Below are 19,279 nucleotides of genomic sequence, written 5' to 3' on the forward strand. Positions count from 1 at the left end.
TTCCTTTCCAGGTGAAATGCGCGTTCAGCTCCTAAACCAGACTCTGTTTGACCTCGGTTTCTATGAGGATGGACCTTACGAGGTGGCAGATCAGAAACAACTTAATTCCCAGCTCATCCCTGTGCCCTACCACAGTTACCTGGGTAGGATTTGTCCTCCCTGCTCACTGCTGCCTGCGCACAGGAGAGATAGAGAGGGCTGGAAGGAGGATGACACCAGGGCTTAGGCTGTACCCCAATATGACTGACAAAATTGCAGGAACTAGCAATTGGAGCAACTAAACTGAAGAAAAACATTTTTTAGTGTCCCTGTCATTCCTGGAGACGACTTTTGGCTTAGCTGTTTATGAGTCATTAAGCCCTGAATGTGACTCCACCTCATTTCTGAACCCTTTTTCACTGTGGGTGGACATGTAGCCTGACAGGATCAGTTCTCATGATGCCAGTATTTGCTCACTTTCTTGGGCAAACTAGGGAAACTACAAAAAAAAGGTACTGACCATTATCTGAAAATATCAGTGGTGTACAGTCTGAGCCTGATGTGTCATCGCTCCACCAGGTACCTAGTGGTTTTGCAGGACAAACCACTGCAGCACCACAAAAAAAAAAACAAAACAATCAATCACAACCTCTCACCTGCACCTCCCTCTCCCCCTTTTTTTCTCTTTTCACTTTTTCCCCCCCTCACCATTTCACCATTCCATCACACCCCTCCCACACTCCTCTCTCTGCTTCTTTCTGTTTTCTCCTGTTTTGGGCCATAGGGCTCTTGTTCATGGCTAGCCCTGTCGAAGATGCACTGCTGTACAAAACTCTGGAACCATCCAGGCGGCCCACACCATTTGAGGATGTAGCTCATAATAGCTACCTAGGTTTGTAGGCTTGAGGTGCTGTTGTCTGGACCGGACTGGGCTTGTAGTGGACATAGTATCGTGTTTTTCTCCATCTTTGTCTTAATCCTTTCTGATCAGTTACACAGTATGTCTGCCTATATAGATTTTAGTATGTCGTCTATGCACATCAAACTTTGTCCTTACTGTTAAAAAGAGACAGCCATCCAAAGTTATTCTTACATTTTTTCTTTCATTTTATGAATTTAATCAAATGTAAGCATTGGCAGAATTACATATTTGCAGAAGAGATGACTGTCTCTTTGAGTGGCAGCAGGGTGTTTGTCTGTTCTGTCTGTAGCTCTCCGTTGTCAGTTTGCATGTGTCTGTCTGGATGAAGCTTTCCAGGGTATCTTGGTGGTGGTTTCACTCACAGTAGTTGCAGTTGTACTAAACTGAAATGGTTTAACTAATATAAAAGATGAGTCCACAGTCATTCTAACAGCTGTGTGAGGTTATGCTGAGGTACATCATCAACGTGCTAACATATTTACGATGACAATGCTAATTATTTAACATGTTAATATGCTAACTTTTGCTAACTAGTGCTAAACACAAAGTACAATTGAGGTTGATAGGAACATTATAAATATATTTGCTACATGTGGCATGTATTTCATTATTGGCCATTATTAATCTTTTTCAATTCTGATGATGGCCCTAAATGGCAAATAAGGGATTAACCAAGGTTAAGATATACTTAGTATCAGAGTCAAATGAATAAAATGAGTTTTTGGTATCAAAATGAAAGGTTAGCCATTGAGTTCTATTAAGTTCTATTCAAAAACAAAGACACCACTGTGATGTGGTAACTGCAACTAATTTGTTGGTTATCACAAATGTTTACAGCATTTCAAATTTTATCTTAAGAGACCTGGAAAAGAGCAAATCCTACAATGAAGTAGGATTTGCTCTTTTCCAGGTAACTTCAGGGTTAATCCCGGGTTTTCTGTACAACAAAGGTGGTTCACTTCTTACCGGGTAGATTGCCATGGTAACTGATGCTCTGAACCTAACTTGCTCTGGACTAGGTTAGGTTCCGGATTAAAGATCAATAGGAATCAGAATCACTGCCAACTGACTTATCAATTCTGCAGAAAATAGCATCACCATTCCTGGAAGATTGCTCTTTCTTCTGTGTGGATAGTAGGAGGATCTAGAGTTTTTAATAGTGTCTGATTTCTTTGTATTTCCCTGATAGCTCGATGAATCTCTCAGTATTTAGTGTCTGTAGTTAATGATCCACAGTCTGCTGAGCAGGAGCTATTTTTTGTTGTTTGGGGGTTCCGGTCATTATTTTTTCCTCTAAGTGTTTGGATCTGCTATAAATCTCTTTTTTCACATTCCTCCAACCCCGCTTACCCTCCTACTCACCGCATTGAGCCGTCTCCTTGACAACACTAATTCCCACATGACCTTTTAGCCTTCATTTATAACCCACGTGCTTCCATTGAGCCTAACCAGATGATATGCCGCACCTATGCATGCTTACTAAAATGACAGGAATTTGCAGCTATTGTTGTATCTTAAATATCAATGAATAATGTGCATAGAATCTCTTTATTACAAGCTAAAGGGACTAAGTCTGATTTTATAGGGGGTTAAGAGGCTATACCTGAAAGAAAGGTCAGTGTCAAAACAGTGAATACAGACAAATAGCTTTCTACTCATCAACATCAACATTTTAGTCACATCATCTTTAATTATTAATCCATTAAATTCAATTTCAATTCAAGGAGACTTTTAGGCAGGAAATAAACAGTACTACCAAATCATCAGAATGTGCATTAAAAAATGTGCGGTCATGGTAAAAATAATCTGGTAAATGCAACAGGTAAGTAAAATAGGGAAATACAACCTCAGTCGAATATTAAAACATGACATATTAGATAATGTCATTTATTATTCAACAAAAACTATGTCAAAATGCAGAAGCAGTATGTGAAAAATTAAGTATACCCTTACTGCTTCCTTAGAAATACAGTGGGTAAGTAGCAGCCAGGTGTTGCTAATCAAATGCACTTCATTAATTGATTGTCAGAGAGTGTGACCACCTTTATAAAAGCAGGAGTTTGGTCAGTTTCCTGGTCTGGAGCATTCAGGTGTGTGTTAACACAAAGACATCAGCAACTATCTTAGAGAAGCAATTGTTGCTGCCTATCAGGCCAGTTCCACACATTTTAAAATCCATCACTGAAAACATTCAAGACAACTCCCAATCTTCTCAGGAGTGGGTGGCACATCAAATTCACCCCAAAGTCAGACTGTGCGATGCTCAGAGAAACTGCAAGAAACCCATGAGCTACATCTCAGACTCTACAGACAAGTATGGTTGTTTGGCAGGGTTGCCAGGAGAAAGCCTCTTCTCTTTAAAAAGAACAGCTCAGCTTTGCACGGTTGCATCTGAATAAACCACAGGACTTCTGGAACCTTTGGAGTCTTTGGACAGCTGAGATCAAAGTTTGGCCATAGTGCATAGCGCCATGTTTGGCTAAACCAGACATAGTATATCAGCATCTCATACCAACAAGCAAGGTGGTGGAGTGGTTATGATTTGTGCTTGTTTTGCAGCCACAGGAATTGAGCATCAAGTCAACCATGAACTCCTCTATATACCTGTGTTCTAGAGTCAGATTTGAGGCCATTTATCCAACAGCTAAAGCTTGGCTGAAATTGGGGCATGCCACAGGACAGTGCTCCCAAGCTCAGCAGCAAATTTACAAAAGAATGGCTGAAGAAGAAAATACAAGATGTTACAGTGACCCAGTCAAAGTCCAGACCTCAATCTGACTGAGCTGCTGTGAAGGGACTTCAAGAGAGCTGTGCATAAATGAATCCCTGCAAACCTTAATGAACTGAAGCAACACTGTAAAGAAGATTGGGCCAAAATCCTCCATAATGATGTGAGAGACTGATGAAGTCATACAGAAAATAATTACTTCAAGTTGTTACTTGAGAGTTACTGTTACTGAAAGTGGTTCTACAAGCAATTGAACCATAGAGTGTAGTTAGTTTTTCACACACTTTCTTACACTTTGTTTTTTCAAACTGATAAAACTTCTGCTTTTATAGAGGTGGTTACATCTTCTGACAATCAATTACTCAACCGCATTTGATTAGCAGCACCTGGTTGCTGCTTACCTTTTTAATTCCGATAGAAGCAGTAAGGGTATACTTAAATTTTCATATGCTGCTTCTGCATCTTGGCTGCAGCCTAACAAATTGAGTAGTTTGGATAAATAGATCAAATAAAACCAAGGAAAAGAGCCTTTTACCTTTATATCTGTTATTTCCAGCTACTGTCTCAGTGGCCCAAAGTCTCCACACAAATAGATATAAATGAAATAAAATGTGAAGACATAAATAATAATATGCAAGGATAAATATCACTGGAGACCAATCAGTAGATATTTACAGCCTCAGGTATTTGCTGTTTAACCTAATGGCTAGGACAAATTTGGCAGATGAGGAAAAAGAATGATAGAATTGATTCATATTACAAGGAGGAAAAAAAGATCTGAAATTGCACTGTTCTTCCCAAGTAATTTCTTTGCCTTATCTAATTAAATAAAAACCACCAAAGGTTAACACTGCGGGTCCCACCTTTGTTAGGCTCATTGAGAGGTCCCCATCTCCTTAAAAAAAACAAAAAAACCCTTTGCTCTATTATGCTTTCATTCCAAATTTAACTTTATAGTCTTGACCCTGTTGCAAGCTTGTGAGCTAAACACCACCCTGTGTGGAAAAAGTAGCACCTTTGTTTCCATCTGTTGGTTTTATAGAAGCTGCAATGTTGCATTCCACACCTGCCACCCTGGAGCTGCTCACTGTTGGTCTCTGTTTTCTCTCCTTCTGCATGTTTACTCAGGACTAGCAAATGTCCTTCTTGTCCTGATAGAGATAGATTGTCTTCACTTTTTGCACCAGCTGTCTGCGTTTTAATCTAGTCTAGCAAGTGCATGTAGAAAATGCCCCTGTTCGGGTGAAATGTTTCATGTGTTATTTTTCTCAGCTTGATCAGAAATATTCAGCACATGAAGCAAACACCCTTCCTGTACTGTATATACACACGCTGAGTTGCTTTACCTGATTTGCATGCGTGCACATCCTCGCATTCCTTCGCACACATACTGATCACCTTTTCACAAAGCACACTCACATACAAGAGGAGATGCTTTAGGCAATAAATCTGTTTAATGTCATCCCACCATGTTTACACACTGCCTTCACCAGAGGCAACCGATGCAGAGCTATGGTATCATGTATCTCAGGAGACATGCCAATACATCTTGTGTTACTATCACAACCAGCCTTTTTGCTTCCACCAGTAGACACACAACCTTTCACAAGCACAGCACACAGGACATTTACACCCATTATGACTTAGGCACAAAATCAATAGTCACTTAAGGCACGCATTTCATTAGTAAGAAGATGAGAAGAACATGGCACACTGAGAGGAGGTGAGCCTCTGAACCCCACGGTCGATATTAACCCTTGACCCTTCCTTCCTCCTCTTCCACCTCCTCTGCCTCGCTCTTCTGCCTCATCTTCTAGGGTTTTCTGTTGACTCTGCCATGGGTATAATGAATCTCGGGGAGCTAACCTTTGTGGCTGGTGCTCCCCGGGCCAATCATACTGGGGCAGTGGTGCTGCTGAAGAAAGACAATGTGTACCGGTTGGTGCCACAGCACATCTTCTGGGGGGAGGAGCTGGCTTCTTCATTTGGGTATTCAGTAGCCACCACAGATCTCAACAATGACGGGTGAGAAAAGGCTGAATGAAAAGTCAGTCTGGATATCTATCATAAAATGGGTTATATACAATACTTATGAACTACACTATAAAAATGGTCAGTTTCATTCAAAAGGCTTACATTTTAAATTTTAAACTTATAGATAATATTTTTTAATCTGTAAAATCTTTCAAATGAATTACTTTTGTTAAAAGTAGCTACAGTATTTTCCTATGAAATGCAGAAAAGTTTCAAGTAGCACAAAAATATTAAGGGAGTGCTAATGTGTACTTCTTCACTTCTGCTAGCTGGACGGACCTGATTGTTGGAGCTCCTAACTTTTTTGACCGTAAAGCAGAGATTGGCGGAGCTGTTTATGTGTATCTAAACCCATTTGGTCACTGGGACGATCAGGCTCGGCCCATCCGCCTCAACGGGACGTATGACTCCATGTTTGGGATGACAGTCAGCAACATTGGAGATCTGGACCAGGATGGATATGGAGGTACAAAAAAAGCCTTTTCATTTACTCAGAAAGTTTTAATCTTTTTTTTATTAATATTATTTGTATTTATTTATTTTAATTAATAAAAAATAATAAATTTTTATTATCATCACCTTTTTAGAAAATTTTAATCTTAATCTAAGACTACAGTTATTTAAAATTTGAAAGAAAGACTGCTGAATTTTGATTGGGTAGATGGAAAACCCCACAACTGTGAGCGACAGTAAATAACATTCACTGATTGAATACAATTTGTCTTTGTTTAAAAATGTTTTAGATTTAATGGAGACCTATTATGTGCATTTCAAGATACATATTTTTATTCTTGGCTTCTACTAGAGTTTGGTTATAATTAATATGATCATTCATCATGGTAACAGAATATAAATACTATAAAAATTCAATTACTCTCCTTTAAATTGTTTCTATAGTGAAACTTTTGTTAACATTTGATCAAATGTGGCACATTCATACAATTTACTGAACTGAATGTCTTCTGCTCATCTATATTAGGCTGCGGTTTATGTTCTAAACTATTACAATAAGCATGCAGAGCTGGAAAGCAGTTTGTTTTATGTCTGAATAGATATTGCTGTGGGAGCACCATTTGACGGAGATGGGAAAGTCTTCATCTATAGAGGCTCAGATGCTGGAATTGAGACAAAACCTGCTCAGGTAAGTTTGCTTTGGATATGAGCAATTAGGATGAAAAGATTAAACAAAGGCTAAAATAAAAACGAGTGAATGCATGGATGAAACTGAGGATCAGGATTCTTCATCCCATTAGGTGTTGGATGGACGAGACTTTGATGTGAGACGTTTTGGATACTCTGTCTCAGGGGGTTTGGATGTTGACAATAATCACTATCCAGATGTGGCAGTGGGCTCGCTGAATGATTCAGTGGTTCTCTTCAGGTGAGAAAAGAGTTGGTTAAACTTCTGAACATGATACTCCAAAAATATTTTGATAGCATTAGTATTCAATAAGGGAAAAGACATCCAATTTATCATGATTTTCTTTAAAAAAGAAAATGTCTAAATTGACCACAAAGACATTTCATTTAAAAAGATGTGTGAAATATAAATTGTTTTATAAATGTTGCATCTTTATTATAATTTCAACAATCATTTAGTCAAAATTTTCTCTGCTGACATGTCTTTTTGTGTTTCTGTGCATCCTCAAGATCTCGTCCTGTCATCCACGTGAAAAGAGACATGTCTATTGACCCTCCACACATAGATTTGGAGCAGGACAACTGCAAAGGCAGAGATGGAGTCTGGTAGGAACTGATAATGCACAAAACCTTTGGGATAATAGTCCGAAAGCTTCTAAAGATCATGTCTTTTTTTTTCTCTTCACCACTCTCTATTTTTAGTGTTGAGGTCAAGGCTTGCTTCACCTTTGTAGCCCACCCAGCGCACTACTCGCCACACATTAGTAAGTCACACCTCAGTTCTCACGGCTGTTTTTGTTCTTCTCTCATGTGAGACTTCACATCACTCCCTACAGTGACAGGAGTCTTTTCTATTTATGGTAGAAAGTAACCTTATCTGTGAGGTAGCTTTAGATGTCATTATGATTAAATCACAGCTGGGTAATACTGTATCTCCTCAGATGGTTTAGTATATCTTCTGTCCCCGGTGGGTTCTTTAAGTGCTCTCTCTGTGTGTGTCCTGACATTTCTGTATTTCAACCCAACTGTCTCTCTTTATCTGCTGCTCCATTTTACTCCATTCAAGCCCTCGTAGTGCGCTTTGAAGCAGACACAGAGCGTAGGAAGCTGGGCCTCCCGCATCGCGTTAGCTTCCTGGGCCGCAGCTTACTGGAACCAGAGTATACACAGACAGAAGAAGTGGAGCTACATCGGCAGCGTCATCCTGTGTGCACCACTGCTGTCTTCCAGCTGCATGTCAGTAACTTAATTTCGTGGACATGTCTCTTTCTTTGATTGTGGAAGGCAGATATGTATTGGGGTATTGTAATATTAAAAGTACACTGCATGTTTTTCACAGGTGGCCTTTTTAAGACTGTTGAGTTTCACTGCAATGAATACCCTTTGTTTTAATGAAATGTTTCCAAAAATACAAAATCCACTCCAAACTCTTTTATGCTGTGACTTTGACCAGATCTTATATTTTCCCTCTGTGCAGGAGAACATCCGTGACAAACTGCGTCCTATCTCTTTATTGATAACTCACACTATCAAGCCCGTGCCACCACGCAGACACTCTGCAAAACGGCTGGAGAAGCTGCCTCCGATACTGAATGTCTCCCCTTCTAATACGCTCCACTCTGAGGTCTGCAACAAAATGGGAAAAGAAGTATTTTTATGGATGAGGTTAATTTTAATGAGCTTCTGCTGCTCATAAGTTACTCTATAAACAAGCCAAGTCTTTATGTAATGCTTTCCATCAGCACTGTGTTTCTGCATTAATTTGGGCTCACTGAGGATAGTTTAAGTGAAATATGTGACATATAAAGCAAAGTCAAAACAAGACATTTCAAACCTGTTGCTATCCTTGGATTGCCTTGATTCTTTTATCAACATATGATTACATGCCTCAGTACTGCAGCAGGGAACAAATTCTGCAGCATTAATTGAATGACTGAGTGATTTTTTTTTTTTTTTAAATATAAAATTGTTTTAAAAAAAAGGTACATGGCGTATTGACCCCAGTGTTAGTTTAATATAAAAACTTTTGGACACTCATCCTCAGCCTGACGCTTGTGTCATTTAATCCCCAAGGTGAACTTCCTGCGAGAAGGATGCGGCAATGACAAAATCTGCCAGAGCAACCTGAAACTAAACTACCAGTTTGGTACTCGACCTGTGAACTCTGACCTCTTCATCCCTCTGCCAAAGTTAGTATCTGCTCTAGCTTCTCAGTGCAGGCTGGTGAATTTGATGATGTCTGCCATTAATAACTCACACATCAGCTCAGTTGTGCTTAAGAAGTGTGTACTACACCTATTTTCATTGTACAACTGACATGATTATGATGATTAATTGCAAATCTTTAGGAAGTATTAAGGTATCATGTCTAAATTGTTATTGGCTTAAATTATGATTAATGGGATTCTAGCCTTTAAATAATAATCCAGATAAGTTTCTGTCTACAAAAAGATCCCCTGAAGGTATCACTGCTGATGAATCTTAGGCAAAGTGTTATATTGGAGCAGGGTAAACACCAGCAAGAGAGAGTTTACAGCTTATAATGTCCTTCTGTCACAAAAAATACTATCATGTGAAATTACTTACTCAGACAGTTTCTACTCAGCCTCAGAGTGTGTTGATATGCCTCTTGTTGAATAATGTATTGTCCTATTTTCATCTCCTTTGCCGTCATGTAGAGATGAGGACAGTGTGCAGGTGTTTTCTCTGTCAGATCAGCGGCTGGTGGTGCTGGACATCAGCATCACTAACATGCCCTCTGACCCTCTTCACCCCGAGGACGACGGCGATGATGCTCATGCCGCTCAGCTGATTATCTCCCTTCCAAACACACTGTCATATGCCGGTTCCAGGATCCCAGAGCAGGTTTGAGATCTGCTAAATGCCGTCTCGGAGTAGTGTTTTGGAGTTGGTTACAGACTTTCCTCTTATAGTATTTGTTTAATTTGTCTGATTTTAGATGAGATGTCAAGCAAACCAGAACGGCTCCCAAGTTGAATGTGACCTGGGAAACCCTGTCAAACGAAACACTAAGGTAAGGTAAAACTGTGTTTCAAGATACAATTTAATTGTATTTTATTATAGATTCAATTTCAATACAGTCTGCTCTGTCATATATTTTATCACCTTACATTTCCAGTGTAGAACCTGAATTTATTTCAGCACTGCAATCTGCTCCATTCATTTTATTGTTAAGCAACTAAAAAAAACAACAACTTTATGCTCATGTTGTCTCCATAGCTGAAATTTTCCATCAGTCTGAGCACAGCTAACATTACCATCGAGACCACTGAGCTGACGGCAGATCTCTCACTGAAAACGTACGTGTTTTACATTTTCCCTGACATCTAACAACAAGGATCACAGTTTTACCTTCTGTCTTTTGACTTTTATCTGAGTTCATTAATTGTTTTGCCCACAGTATCAGTGAACAGCCTGACTTGGTCCCGGTAACAGCTTATGCTAAAGTTGTGATAGAGCTCCCTCTGTCTGTCAGCGGGTGAGTAAAACTGTCAACTTCAGTGTATTAAAACAGTATGTGGCAGTAAAGCTGTTTTATGTAGGTCTGCTAAACCTAACATGGTTTATGGTTGTTGAAATTATTTAAAATCAATTACACATTAGACAGAGCCACATAATTTTTTCATCAGCTTGTCCCAACTCCTCGCTGAAGGTATATTTCTTTCACACTGGGGGAAAGATTTAAACAAGAACATCATGCTTTTATGTCTTTATACTGCTTTCACTAAAAATGACCCTCTTTGGAAGTGCAAAGATTATTACCAGAATTTAAAATGAAGCCCCATTGATTTTAAGCATGTTTTGCTTATTTTTGAAAGGTTTTGAATTAAATTCTGATTGCTTAGCTTTAAGACACAGCCTCGCTTACAAGTAGAAGTAGATCAGTGAATAAATAGACGATGATTTTGAGTTTTGCAATCATGTAGCCAGCCATCTGACACACCGATGTCACTGTGTTTCCTGTATTAGGCACGCAAATCCCGATAAGCTGTTCTTCAGTGGTACAGTGAGGGGTGAGAGTGCTATGACCACTCTGGATGACATCGGCAGCTCTGTGGATTTTGAGTTTGTGGTGAGCAAAGTGTTTGAGGGTATCTGGGATGCTTTTGTGCCTGCAGGTGCACTTTGATTGTCAACCTCATGTAATAAGTAAGCATGTTTGAGGTGTGTGACACATTATAAGTAATTACTTACATTAATCATTAGCTATGACTGGAGTGTGTCTGTCAAACAGTAATTCCTTTTATCTTTTCACAATAACAAAAAAAAGTGCAGAAAAATGCATGAACACACTTTATTACATGTAAACCTTTTTTTCTTTTCTCTGTCAGGTTTCTAATCCTGGCCAAGCTCTCCAGACACTCGGCTCTGCCTTCCTCAATATCATGTGGCCCTATGAGCTGGCCAATGAGAAATGGCTCCTGTATCCTGCCAGCTTGAAGTTTCAAGGCCACCCAGACACATACTGCACCCCCACAGCAACTGTGAATCCTCTGAAGCTACAGGGCTCCTCATCTGCAGAGCCTGGGGTAGGTGGAACAATTCATTGCTGACACTGGAAAAAATCCACATAAAAAATATGGCACATTTGTTTATAGGTATACACTAGAAAAGGGCTCACGAGTCCATGCTTTTTGAGTAAGTGACACAATTATAGGAATAGGATATAAGGAACCCATCAATCAGCCTAAGACCTAGTGCTATATTACATATATTATCAAGACTTTATAGACTTTAAGAATTTATGTCCACACAAATGTGAAAACCTTTTCTTGAAACATGCATGAATGCATCTCTTTCAGCAGGTTGGGAGAAAACGCCGCTCTCACCCAGAGGAGGAAGGTCAGATCATGACGAAAGGGAGCGTGGGACAGACCACACCAGCTGTGGCAGCTTCAGAGAGACGCAAGTCACTCAAACTGGTAAGAAGGACAAGAAGGAGAGAGCCAGGGAAAAGACATTATTGATTTCCTGCTAATGCACTCAAACAACTGAATGGTTTTAAAATGTGGATACACAAATGGAAAGCCGTAGGCCTCATTAATTTTGCTTTTCATTCCTTTCATAGCTGTTTACATGTAGTGACAGTTTAATATCCTCGGGGTGCACAGTTGTCACTTTGTTTTCCAGGATTGTCTTTTGGGGTCAGCACGCTGTGTACTGTTCCAGTGTCCTCTCCACAGCTTCTCTGGTCAGGCTCTGCTTAAAATCCATGCCAGACTGTGGAACAGCAGTTTCATAGAGGTAAAAATATATATATATCCTGTCATCATTACATCAGCACCTTTCTGCATATTACTCTCCATCTCAGCTTCAGTCCAACTGTTAAAGCCGCTGCAGGCACTCACATTCATCAAGGTACATGACTGATGCAATGAATGAGTGATAACTGCAGCAAATGCATTTACACAGTGATGACTGATGTTAGGAAGCTCGTATGTTACGGCTGATTTCTGGCTACTGAGTTGAAATGTTTGAAATATTCACTGAGATCAAAGACTAAGAATAAATAACCTCCCAATATGTTAATTTGCTTGTCCCTCAAACATCGGTAGGATTTATTGGAAACTCGCATATTTTAGAAATGATTTAAAATTTAGACATTCTATCATTAAACTGCTGTAGCGGTTAATACATTTGCCTTGCATGTGAAATATCCTTGGGTCAAGGAGGAGGCTCAAACCCAGCCTCAAGGGGTCTCAAGCCCAGATAAATGAGAGAGTTGCAGCAAGAAGGGCCAAATCAAGCATGTCTTCACCCCTCAGGAAATAAGGGTGAAGCCAAAAGTACCTTAAGGAAATATTCTACTTTGCTTTCTCTTTAAATCTCTTACTTTCATAGTTTTGGCTCTAATTCTTGTTATATACCATCGTATGAATAGTTTATATGATATAATAAGTGCAGCCAAGATTGTGTTGTTTTGGCTAAAATTTTAATGTTTCTCAGTGCAGTTTTCTTTATTCATTTTTAAATACAAAAATTGCCACAGTACTTTGTTTCTCTCTGCCTCTTAGGACTTCCCAGCAGTTAGTGCTCTGGAGCTTCTAATCAGAGCCAACATCACTGTGAAGTCCAGCATCAAACACCTGGTCCTCAAGGATGCTGCTGCGCTGGTATTCAGCACCCTTCATTCATTCATTCATTCAAAAGAGAAGATATTTTTACAGTTTGGTATCAACTGTTTGTATTTGGATCCCATAGATGAGCACAATAAACTGGTAGCACCTTAAAGGCAAAAATGATTAAAATATTACAAAAATGTGCATCAAGTCTCTGACTAATAGATTAATTCACATTTAGTAAATATTAGCATTTCTTCAAGGTTTGCACTGAATGTCCTCTCTTCCTTACCAGGTTTCAGTGATGATTTATCCTGAGTATGGTCTTACTGACCAGTACTGGATCCCCTGGTGGATCATCCTCATTGCCATCCTGGCAGGTGTCCTGCTGCTGGCATTACTGGTCTGCATGCTGTGGAAGGTAATGCATGTCCTCTTCATAAATCTTTTTTCATGTCTTAGTGTTTTTTGTTTGTTTTTTCATTTTCTTTTGTTAGATTACAGTTCTTTATCATAAACAGTACAGAAAAGGTGTTGGTTTTAGGGCATAGAAACAGGAAATAAGCAAGCCAATCCTTTTTATTAGATACATCGCACGTCATATAAGATCTTAATTTGAAAAGTCATTATAGTTGCACAACTGTAGTTGAGACAAAAGCTGCAATAGTTCCACCTGAAATGCAGTGGAGTAGAGGAGTAAAGTTGGGAATACTTCAGTAAAGTAACTTACCACCTCTTTTATGTCACTGCACTTTATTTATTTTATTTATTTAAACCATTATTTAACCAGGCGAACAGATTAAGAACAAATTCTTATTTACAGCTGTGGCCTGGCAAAAGGGGAAGCCTTTTGAAGGGAAAGGAATAAAAGAATTAAAAAAGAAAAAGAAAATAGTTACAGTAAAAATACAAGACAGTGTACAACAATAACAATCATAAAATGAATCTAGCTACATTACGTAAAACTGCAAACATCCTTAAGAACATTTTTTATCTGTCTCTTAAAGGTGATTACTGAGATGAGGGTAGTCAGTTTCAGTGTTCTCTGTAACAAGTTCCAGTCATTACTCTGGCATTTTCACGCTTCGGGGCAGCCCACTTATTTGTCTACCTTGCTCTGATTGCTCCTGTAATCATTTTATTCCTTCCAGCTCACTCTCATCTGTGCCTTTCCTCTTTTGTACTTCTGTCTGTCCTCTGTGTGACGTCCCCCTTTGTGTTTTGTTCCCTTTTCTTTCCTCTCACTTCCATCGGGGACTGCCGAAATCCCCTCTCTGTTACATATCTGTGTTTTCCCACTACCCTACCCCAGTGTGGGTTCTTCAAACGCAGTGAGCGGCGCCAACACTATGAGACGGAGTACTACCGCGCCCATTTGGGGGTCCAACCCTCGGAGGCGGAGAAGCAGGCATCAGAACTATAATATAAAGTATTCCCCCCTCTGGCCTGCTCTCCCCTCCTCCTCTCACTCCAAGCGGTAAAATTCCTCACCTGCAATCTCTTTGTTCCTCAATCCACTCGGAGGCCGGTGGTGTTCATTACAGCATGATATATGAGCAATGTTGGCTCAGATGATCTCAAAAAGTGAGATGGCATCATCACAGTAATACATGAAAAAAGGTCTTTTGCCAAGCATTGCTTCCCCTTTGTTACTGTTCCTATGAGTAGAAAGTTTTCCATCCTTCAAAAAAGTTTGCAAGAAAAAAAAGAAACAAAAAAATACAGTTTTACCAGATTCTTTGCATTTTTCTCACAGTATTGTTTGATGTAAACAGAAACTCGCTTCTAGTTTCTAGAAATTAGAAGCCATTGGTTTTAATGGGACAATGTTTGCTGGCAGATTTAGATTGAAAATAAGGTGCCATTCGCTCCAATGGGGTGGTATAAAATGCTTTCTCTGATTAACACTTTTATATGTCTAGTTCATTTTTAAATTAAACAGATTTTAAACAAATAAAAATATGCACTCACCAGCTACTTTATTAGGTATATTTTGTTTGCTATTTGGATGCACCTTTGCCTTCAGAGCTGCCTTAATTTTTTGTGGCACATATTCTACATGGAGCTGTAAACATTCCTCAGAGATTTTGGTCCATATTGACATGATAGCATCACAGAGTTGCTGCAGATTTGCCAGCTGCACATACATGATGCCAATCTTCTATTCCAACACACTATTCCAACACACAACACACTGGTGCTCTATTAGACTGAGATCTGGTGACTGTGGAGGCCATTTGAATACACTTGACATGTTTTAGAAACCAGTTTGAAATTATCTGAGGTTTGTGGCATGGTGTATCATCTTGCTGCAAGCAGCCATCAGAAGCCATCAGAAGATGGGATGGTTGTAATGGGATGGACATGGTCAGCAACTATACTCAGGTAGGCTGTGGCATTTAAACAATGCTCAGTTGGTACTAATGGGTCCAAAGTGTGTTAAGAAAATATCCCCTTCAGATTACACTACTACCACCACCCTGGAACATTGATACAAGGAAGGATGGATCCATGCTGTCATGTTGTTATACCAAATTTCAACCTTAGCATCCAAATGTCAGACTCATCAGTGTTTTTCCAATCTTCTGGTGTCCAATTTTGGTGAGCTCATGTGAAATGTAGTCTCAGTTTCCTGTTATTAGCTGACAGAAGTGGCACCTAGTGTGGCCTGCTGCTGTAGCCCATCTGCTTCTAGGTTCAATGTGTTGTGTGTTCAGAGATACTCTTCTGCACACCGTGGTTGTAATGAGTGGTTATTTGAGTTACTGTTACCTTCCTATCAGCTTGAAGGAGTTTGACAATTCTGACCTCTGGCATCAACAAGGCATTTTCACCCGGAGAACTGCTGCTCATTGGATATTTTCTCTTTTTGAGACCATTCTCTGTAAATCTAGAGATGGTTGTGTAGAAAAATCCCAGTAACTCAACAGTTTACGAAGTACTCAGACCATCCAGTTTGGCACCAAGAACCATGCCACATTCAAAGCCACTTCAATTACCTTTTTTCCTCATTTTGATGCTGTGTTTGAACTTCAGCAGGTCATCTTGACCATGTGATCACCTGATAGGATATTTGCATTAACCTAATAAAGTGGTCAGTGAGTGTATATGAAATGTGTTGCAAACATACATGATTTGGTCCCAAATCAAGAAAAAATCTTTTTGTTATGTTTAAGTCCCGTAAAATGTCTGAATTAACTGCATTGTTTTGTATGTGTCACAGTTTCACTAAAGAAACAAACTTATCTGCTAGCTATAGCAAAAATTGTTACAGCTACACAGGTGTTTAGTTGCCTTTATATCCTAATTCTGGGTTTAGGCTTAAATGTCTTTTATTTTAATAACATCCTTTAATATTCACTTCTCCCAGGATTAGCCAGTTTGCTAGCCTGAGTTATTGGATCATTCAAACGGTTTTACAGGGTTTGGTGTATAAAGCAATTGAAAACCTTTATTCACTCTTCACCTAATCTGTGCCTATTGAACACCATCAAGCCATCTCTCCTTCAAGGCTTTAACATGCCTGCTGTGTTGTGTTTTGTGACTCGTATTTTTCACTTGTCTGTACTTGTTCATTCTGGCATCACTCTCAGAAGACTATTAATTTCTTTTGTGCCCCCCACCCCCAAAAAAGAAGAAAAAAAAAGCTATTATGGCTTCTACTGACATGTATTCAATAACCAACTGACTTCTCCAGGTGCCAGATTGAACTCATTTGGATCAGTGAGTGTGTTGCTATGTTAATCACAGACACTTGAAACTGGTGCCAGTTTAGAACTGTAGAGCATGAGGGTGTGCTTTTTGGTTGGATGTGCTATTTTTTTCTTCTTTTTTTTTTTTTTTAGATTAAAATGTCACTTGCAGTTGGTCATCAGGAAATAACTTTGTCTTCATATCTGTGAGATGTACTATAAAGCTTTACTTTGGTGCAATAAATAAGATTGTGTCCTTGGCATAGAATGCATGATATTGAATAATACAGCACCTACTCAAACACAGGCAAACAAATGTAGTTGATAAATGTACTCACATTGCACAGTCGCTTAAACATGGCACTGGTTAATTCTGTTTTCCTCTTTCTGCCTCCTTCATCCATCTTTCTTCTGCTCCTGTGCGCGCTTCGACCCACTTTCCTCCCTGGGTGAATAGTGTGGTTTCTTCCGACGGGCTCACTACAAGGACAAACTGCCTCAATACCATGCGGTGAAGATTCCTCGCGAGGACCGGCCACAGTTTCAGCCTGAGAAGTCAGGAGGTGTCCACAAAAAGGAATGGGCCACACACTGGAGCGACGGGACGTCATAACATGCTTTGAAGCACTAACTGACTAAGAAAAAAAAAAATTTTCAAATCACCATGTGTGGCACTCGTTCTGTCTTTGCTTTTGAATTAACTGAGTAAAAAAATGTGCACAGAGACTGGGATTGTGATATTTTGTGCACACTTTACTGCGTCAGTGCTTACATATTGATCTGTTTTCTCCATACTGTAGCCTACTGAAGGCTGAACGTAGATAGTCTTTTTAGTCTAATTGCGTTGTAAATCAATATGATAGTATTATACTGAAGGCCCATAACAATATAAAAACCAGTCTAGCTGCTAAATATGTTTCACAGCCCACACGGGGAGCACTGCTGCTTTGCTGTCTGTCATCAGAATAAAGGACTGAAAATCAAAGACGTGCATGAGCACCAACATGCAGAGGAAAAAAATAAACACACAGACATATTGGACATTATGGTAAAGAAATCACTGCCCATGACAAAGACTACTTTTTGCCTTAACTACTGTAAAACTGAAGACTGATATGATGGGTAATGGAGAAAAAAAAAAGCATTTTTCTATATATAAATGATGTTTGAGGATTTTCTTTTTGTTAGCACTGGGTGGATGTTAGTACAACAATGAATGTGTTGTCTTCTGAGCTTGATGATTACTCTGGGCTGGCTTAAGAAGCCATTAATGAAAAGTTCAACTGATAGCTTTTGTAGGACTTTATTCAATTGCCTGAGTAACTTGAATAAGAACAAGAAACCACAATACAGCCTATGACATGCTGTGACCATAGCACTGTTTTCGCATGTGTCAGATGAGAAAAGCAATATTTAAGATGTTGTGTGCGCATTTGCTGTTTAGGAACATTTCTGGTAGATTTTTTTAATGGATGTCATGTCTTATAATGGGATAACATATGCTCAGTGTAAAAAAAAAAAAAAAAATCACATATGTATGAAAACTTACTGTGGCTTCAATTTAAAGCCTATACTACTAGTTAATTAGTTAAAATATGAGATTTTTCTTTTAATGAGTTGTAATGTAAAGATATTTCACCAATACGCATCTGGTCTTTGTATAAATACTGTCATTTTCAAGCTGTTAGGCTGGACTGTATTAACCTGCTTGTCACACTGCTACTGCTAATGTGTGCCACTCATGCCAATATGACATTGCTTTCATTTAAGTACTGACATTTCTAATTGCGTACAAGTGCCTTATTGTAAAAGTGGCAGATGGTGTGCTACTGGATACAAACACAAGGCTACTGCAAATTAGATCATGCTGCCCTGAAGCATCTGCTGGACACCGGTGGGCAAGTAAACATCCCTCCAGCAATGAAGCAACATGAAGAGAGGGGAAAACATTGTTTTACACAAGCAGAACAGCACGAACATATGTCAGAACCAGACAAACTCTCTTTGGATCTAATCTGGGTTGATGAAGTGGCTGTAAAGCATGAAGAGTCAGCTTAATTTTTTTAGGTATTGCTGGACAATCGTATATTAGCTGCATGAAAGTCCTGTTGTTGTTCTGACGTTCCCAAATTTTCTGTTGGTCGATGCTCAGTGTTTTATTTATTTTTTTGTCCAGCTGCTCTGTTTCAACCTTGTAAATAAAATAAAAACAAAACTGAGATCAACCCGTCAGACAACTTAAGTTTTGTCATTATGGAGACATTTTCAACCAAGTCTGCAGTGATGGAAGGTTAGCTGGAAACAAAGGATGTGCAAAAGCTGCAATTCACTGAGAAAACGCCAGGTGGCGGTGAAACTGCGGGAAATGAAGCACCCCTGTTTCTGTACTTTAAAAAAGAAAAGAAAAACGAAGAAAAATAGATAAAGCATGTAAATGTTGTAAAAAGCTCTAATATGATGACTTGTCTGGAAAGATTTGAAATACTCTGCTTTTAGTTTTCATGGAAATGCTGCCATTAATATTGCAGCGTGTTCGTCAATAAGAAGAACCAAAAGGATAGTAATTTAGAGGTACAGATAGGATGGGTTTGTCTTTGCTTTTTGATTGAAAGTCTTCTTGAAGAAGAAATAAAGTTGCCTTGTTTTGTTTATGTGACATCAACATCCATGGTCTATGGTCAGTCTACACTCAAATAAAATTTAA

General features: G+C 39.2%; 1 protein-coding gene across 5 annotated transcripts in view; it reads left to right on the forward strand.

The window, feature by feature from the left end:
• Positions 1-18,807, forward strand: part of itga7 (integrin, alpha 7) — a 37,455-nt gene extending 18,648 nt beyond the window's left edge. Inside the window, exons 5-26 of one of the 5 annotated variants that reach the window (XM_030728685.1) lie at positions 12-143; positions 5,447-5,654; positions 5,933-6,129; positions 6,716-6,804; positions 6,917-7,044; positions 7,314-7,409; positions 7,506-7,567; positions 7,870-8,039; positions 8,281-8,427; positions 8,877-8,992; positions 9,482-9,668; positions 9,763-9,837; positions 10,044-10,123; positions 10,225-10,302; positions 10,794-10,896; positions 11,156-11,353; positions 11,627-11,746; positions 11,955-12,068; positions 12,839-12,937; positions 13,179-13,304; positions 14,196-14,360; positions 17,033-17,156. In XM_030728685.1, coding sequence (XP_030584545.1) covers positions 12-143; positions 5,447-5,654; positions 5,933-6,129; positions 6,716-6,804; positions 6,917-7,044; positions 7,314-7,409; positions 7,506-7,567; positions 7,870-8,039; positions 8,281-8,427; positions 8,877-8,992; positions 9,482-9,668; positions 9,763-9,837; positions 10,044-10,123; positions 10,225-10,302; positions 10,794-10,896; positions 11,156-11,353; positions 11,627-11,746; positions 11,955-12,068; positions 12,839-12,937; positions 13,179-13,304; positions 14,196-14,306 — 2,636 coding nt within the window. In that variant the 3' untranslated portion in view covers positions 14,307-14,360; positions 17,033-17,156. Of the gene's footprint in view, positions 1-11; positions 144-763; positions 872-5,446; positions 5,655-5,932; positions 6,130-6,715; positions 6,805-6,916; positions 7,045-7,313; positions 7,410-7,505; positions 7,568-7,869; positions 8,040-8,280; positions 8,428-8,876; positions 8,993-9,481; positions 9,669-9,762; positions 9,838-10,043; positions 10,124-10,224; positions 10,303-10,793; positions 10,897-11,155; positions 11,354-11,626; positions 11,747-11,954; positions 12,069-12,838; positions 12,938-13,178; positions 13,305-14,195; positions 14,361-17,032 lie in introns of those variants that run through there. The other 4 variants (XM_030728686.1, XM_030728682.1, XM_030728683.1 and 1 more) reach the window with 4 other exon arrangements.
• The last annotated feature ends 472 nt before the right edge of the window (positions 18,808-19,279 follow it).

This window comes from Archocentrus centrarchus, chromosome 5, assembly GCF_007364275.1.
Source record: "Archocentrus centrarchus isolate MPI-CPG fArcCen1 chromosome 5, fArcCen1, whole genome shotgun sequence".
NCBI lineage: Eukaryota > Metazoa > Chordata > Actinopteri > Cichliformes > Cichlidae > Archocentrus > Archocentrus centrarchus.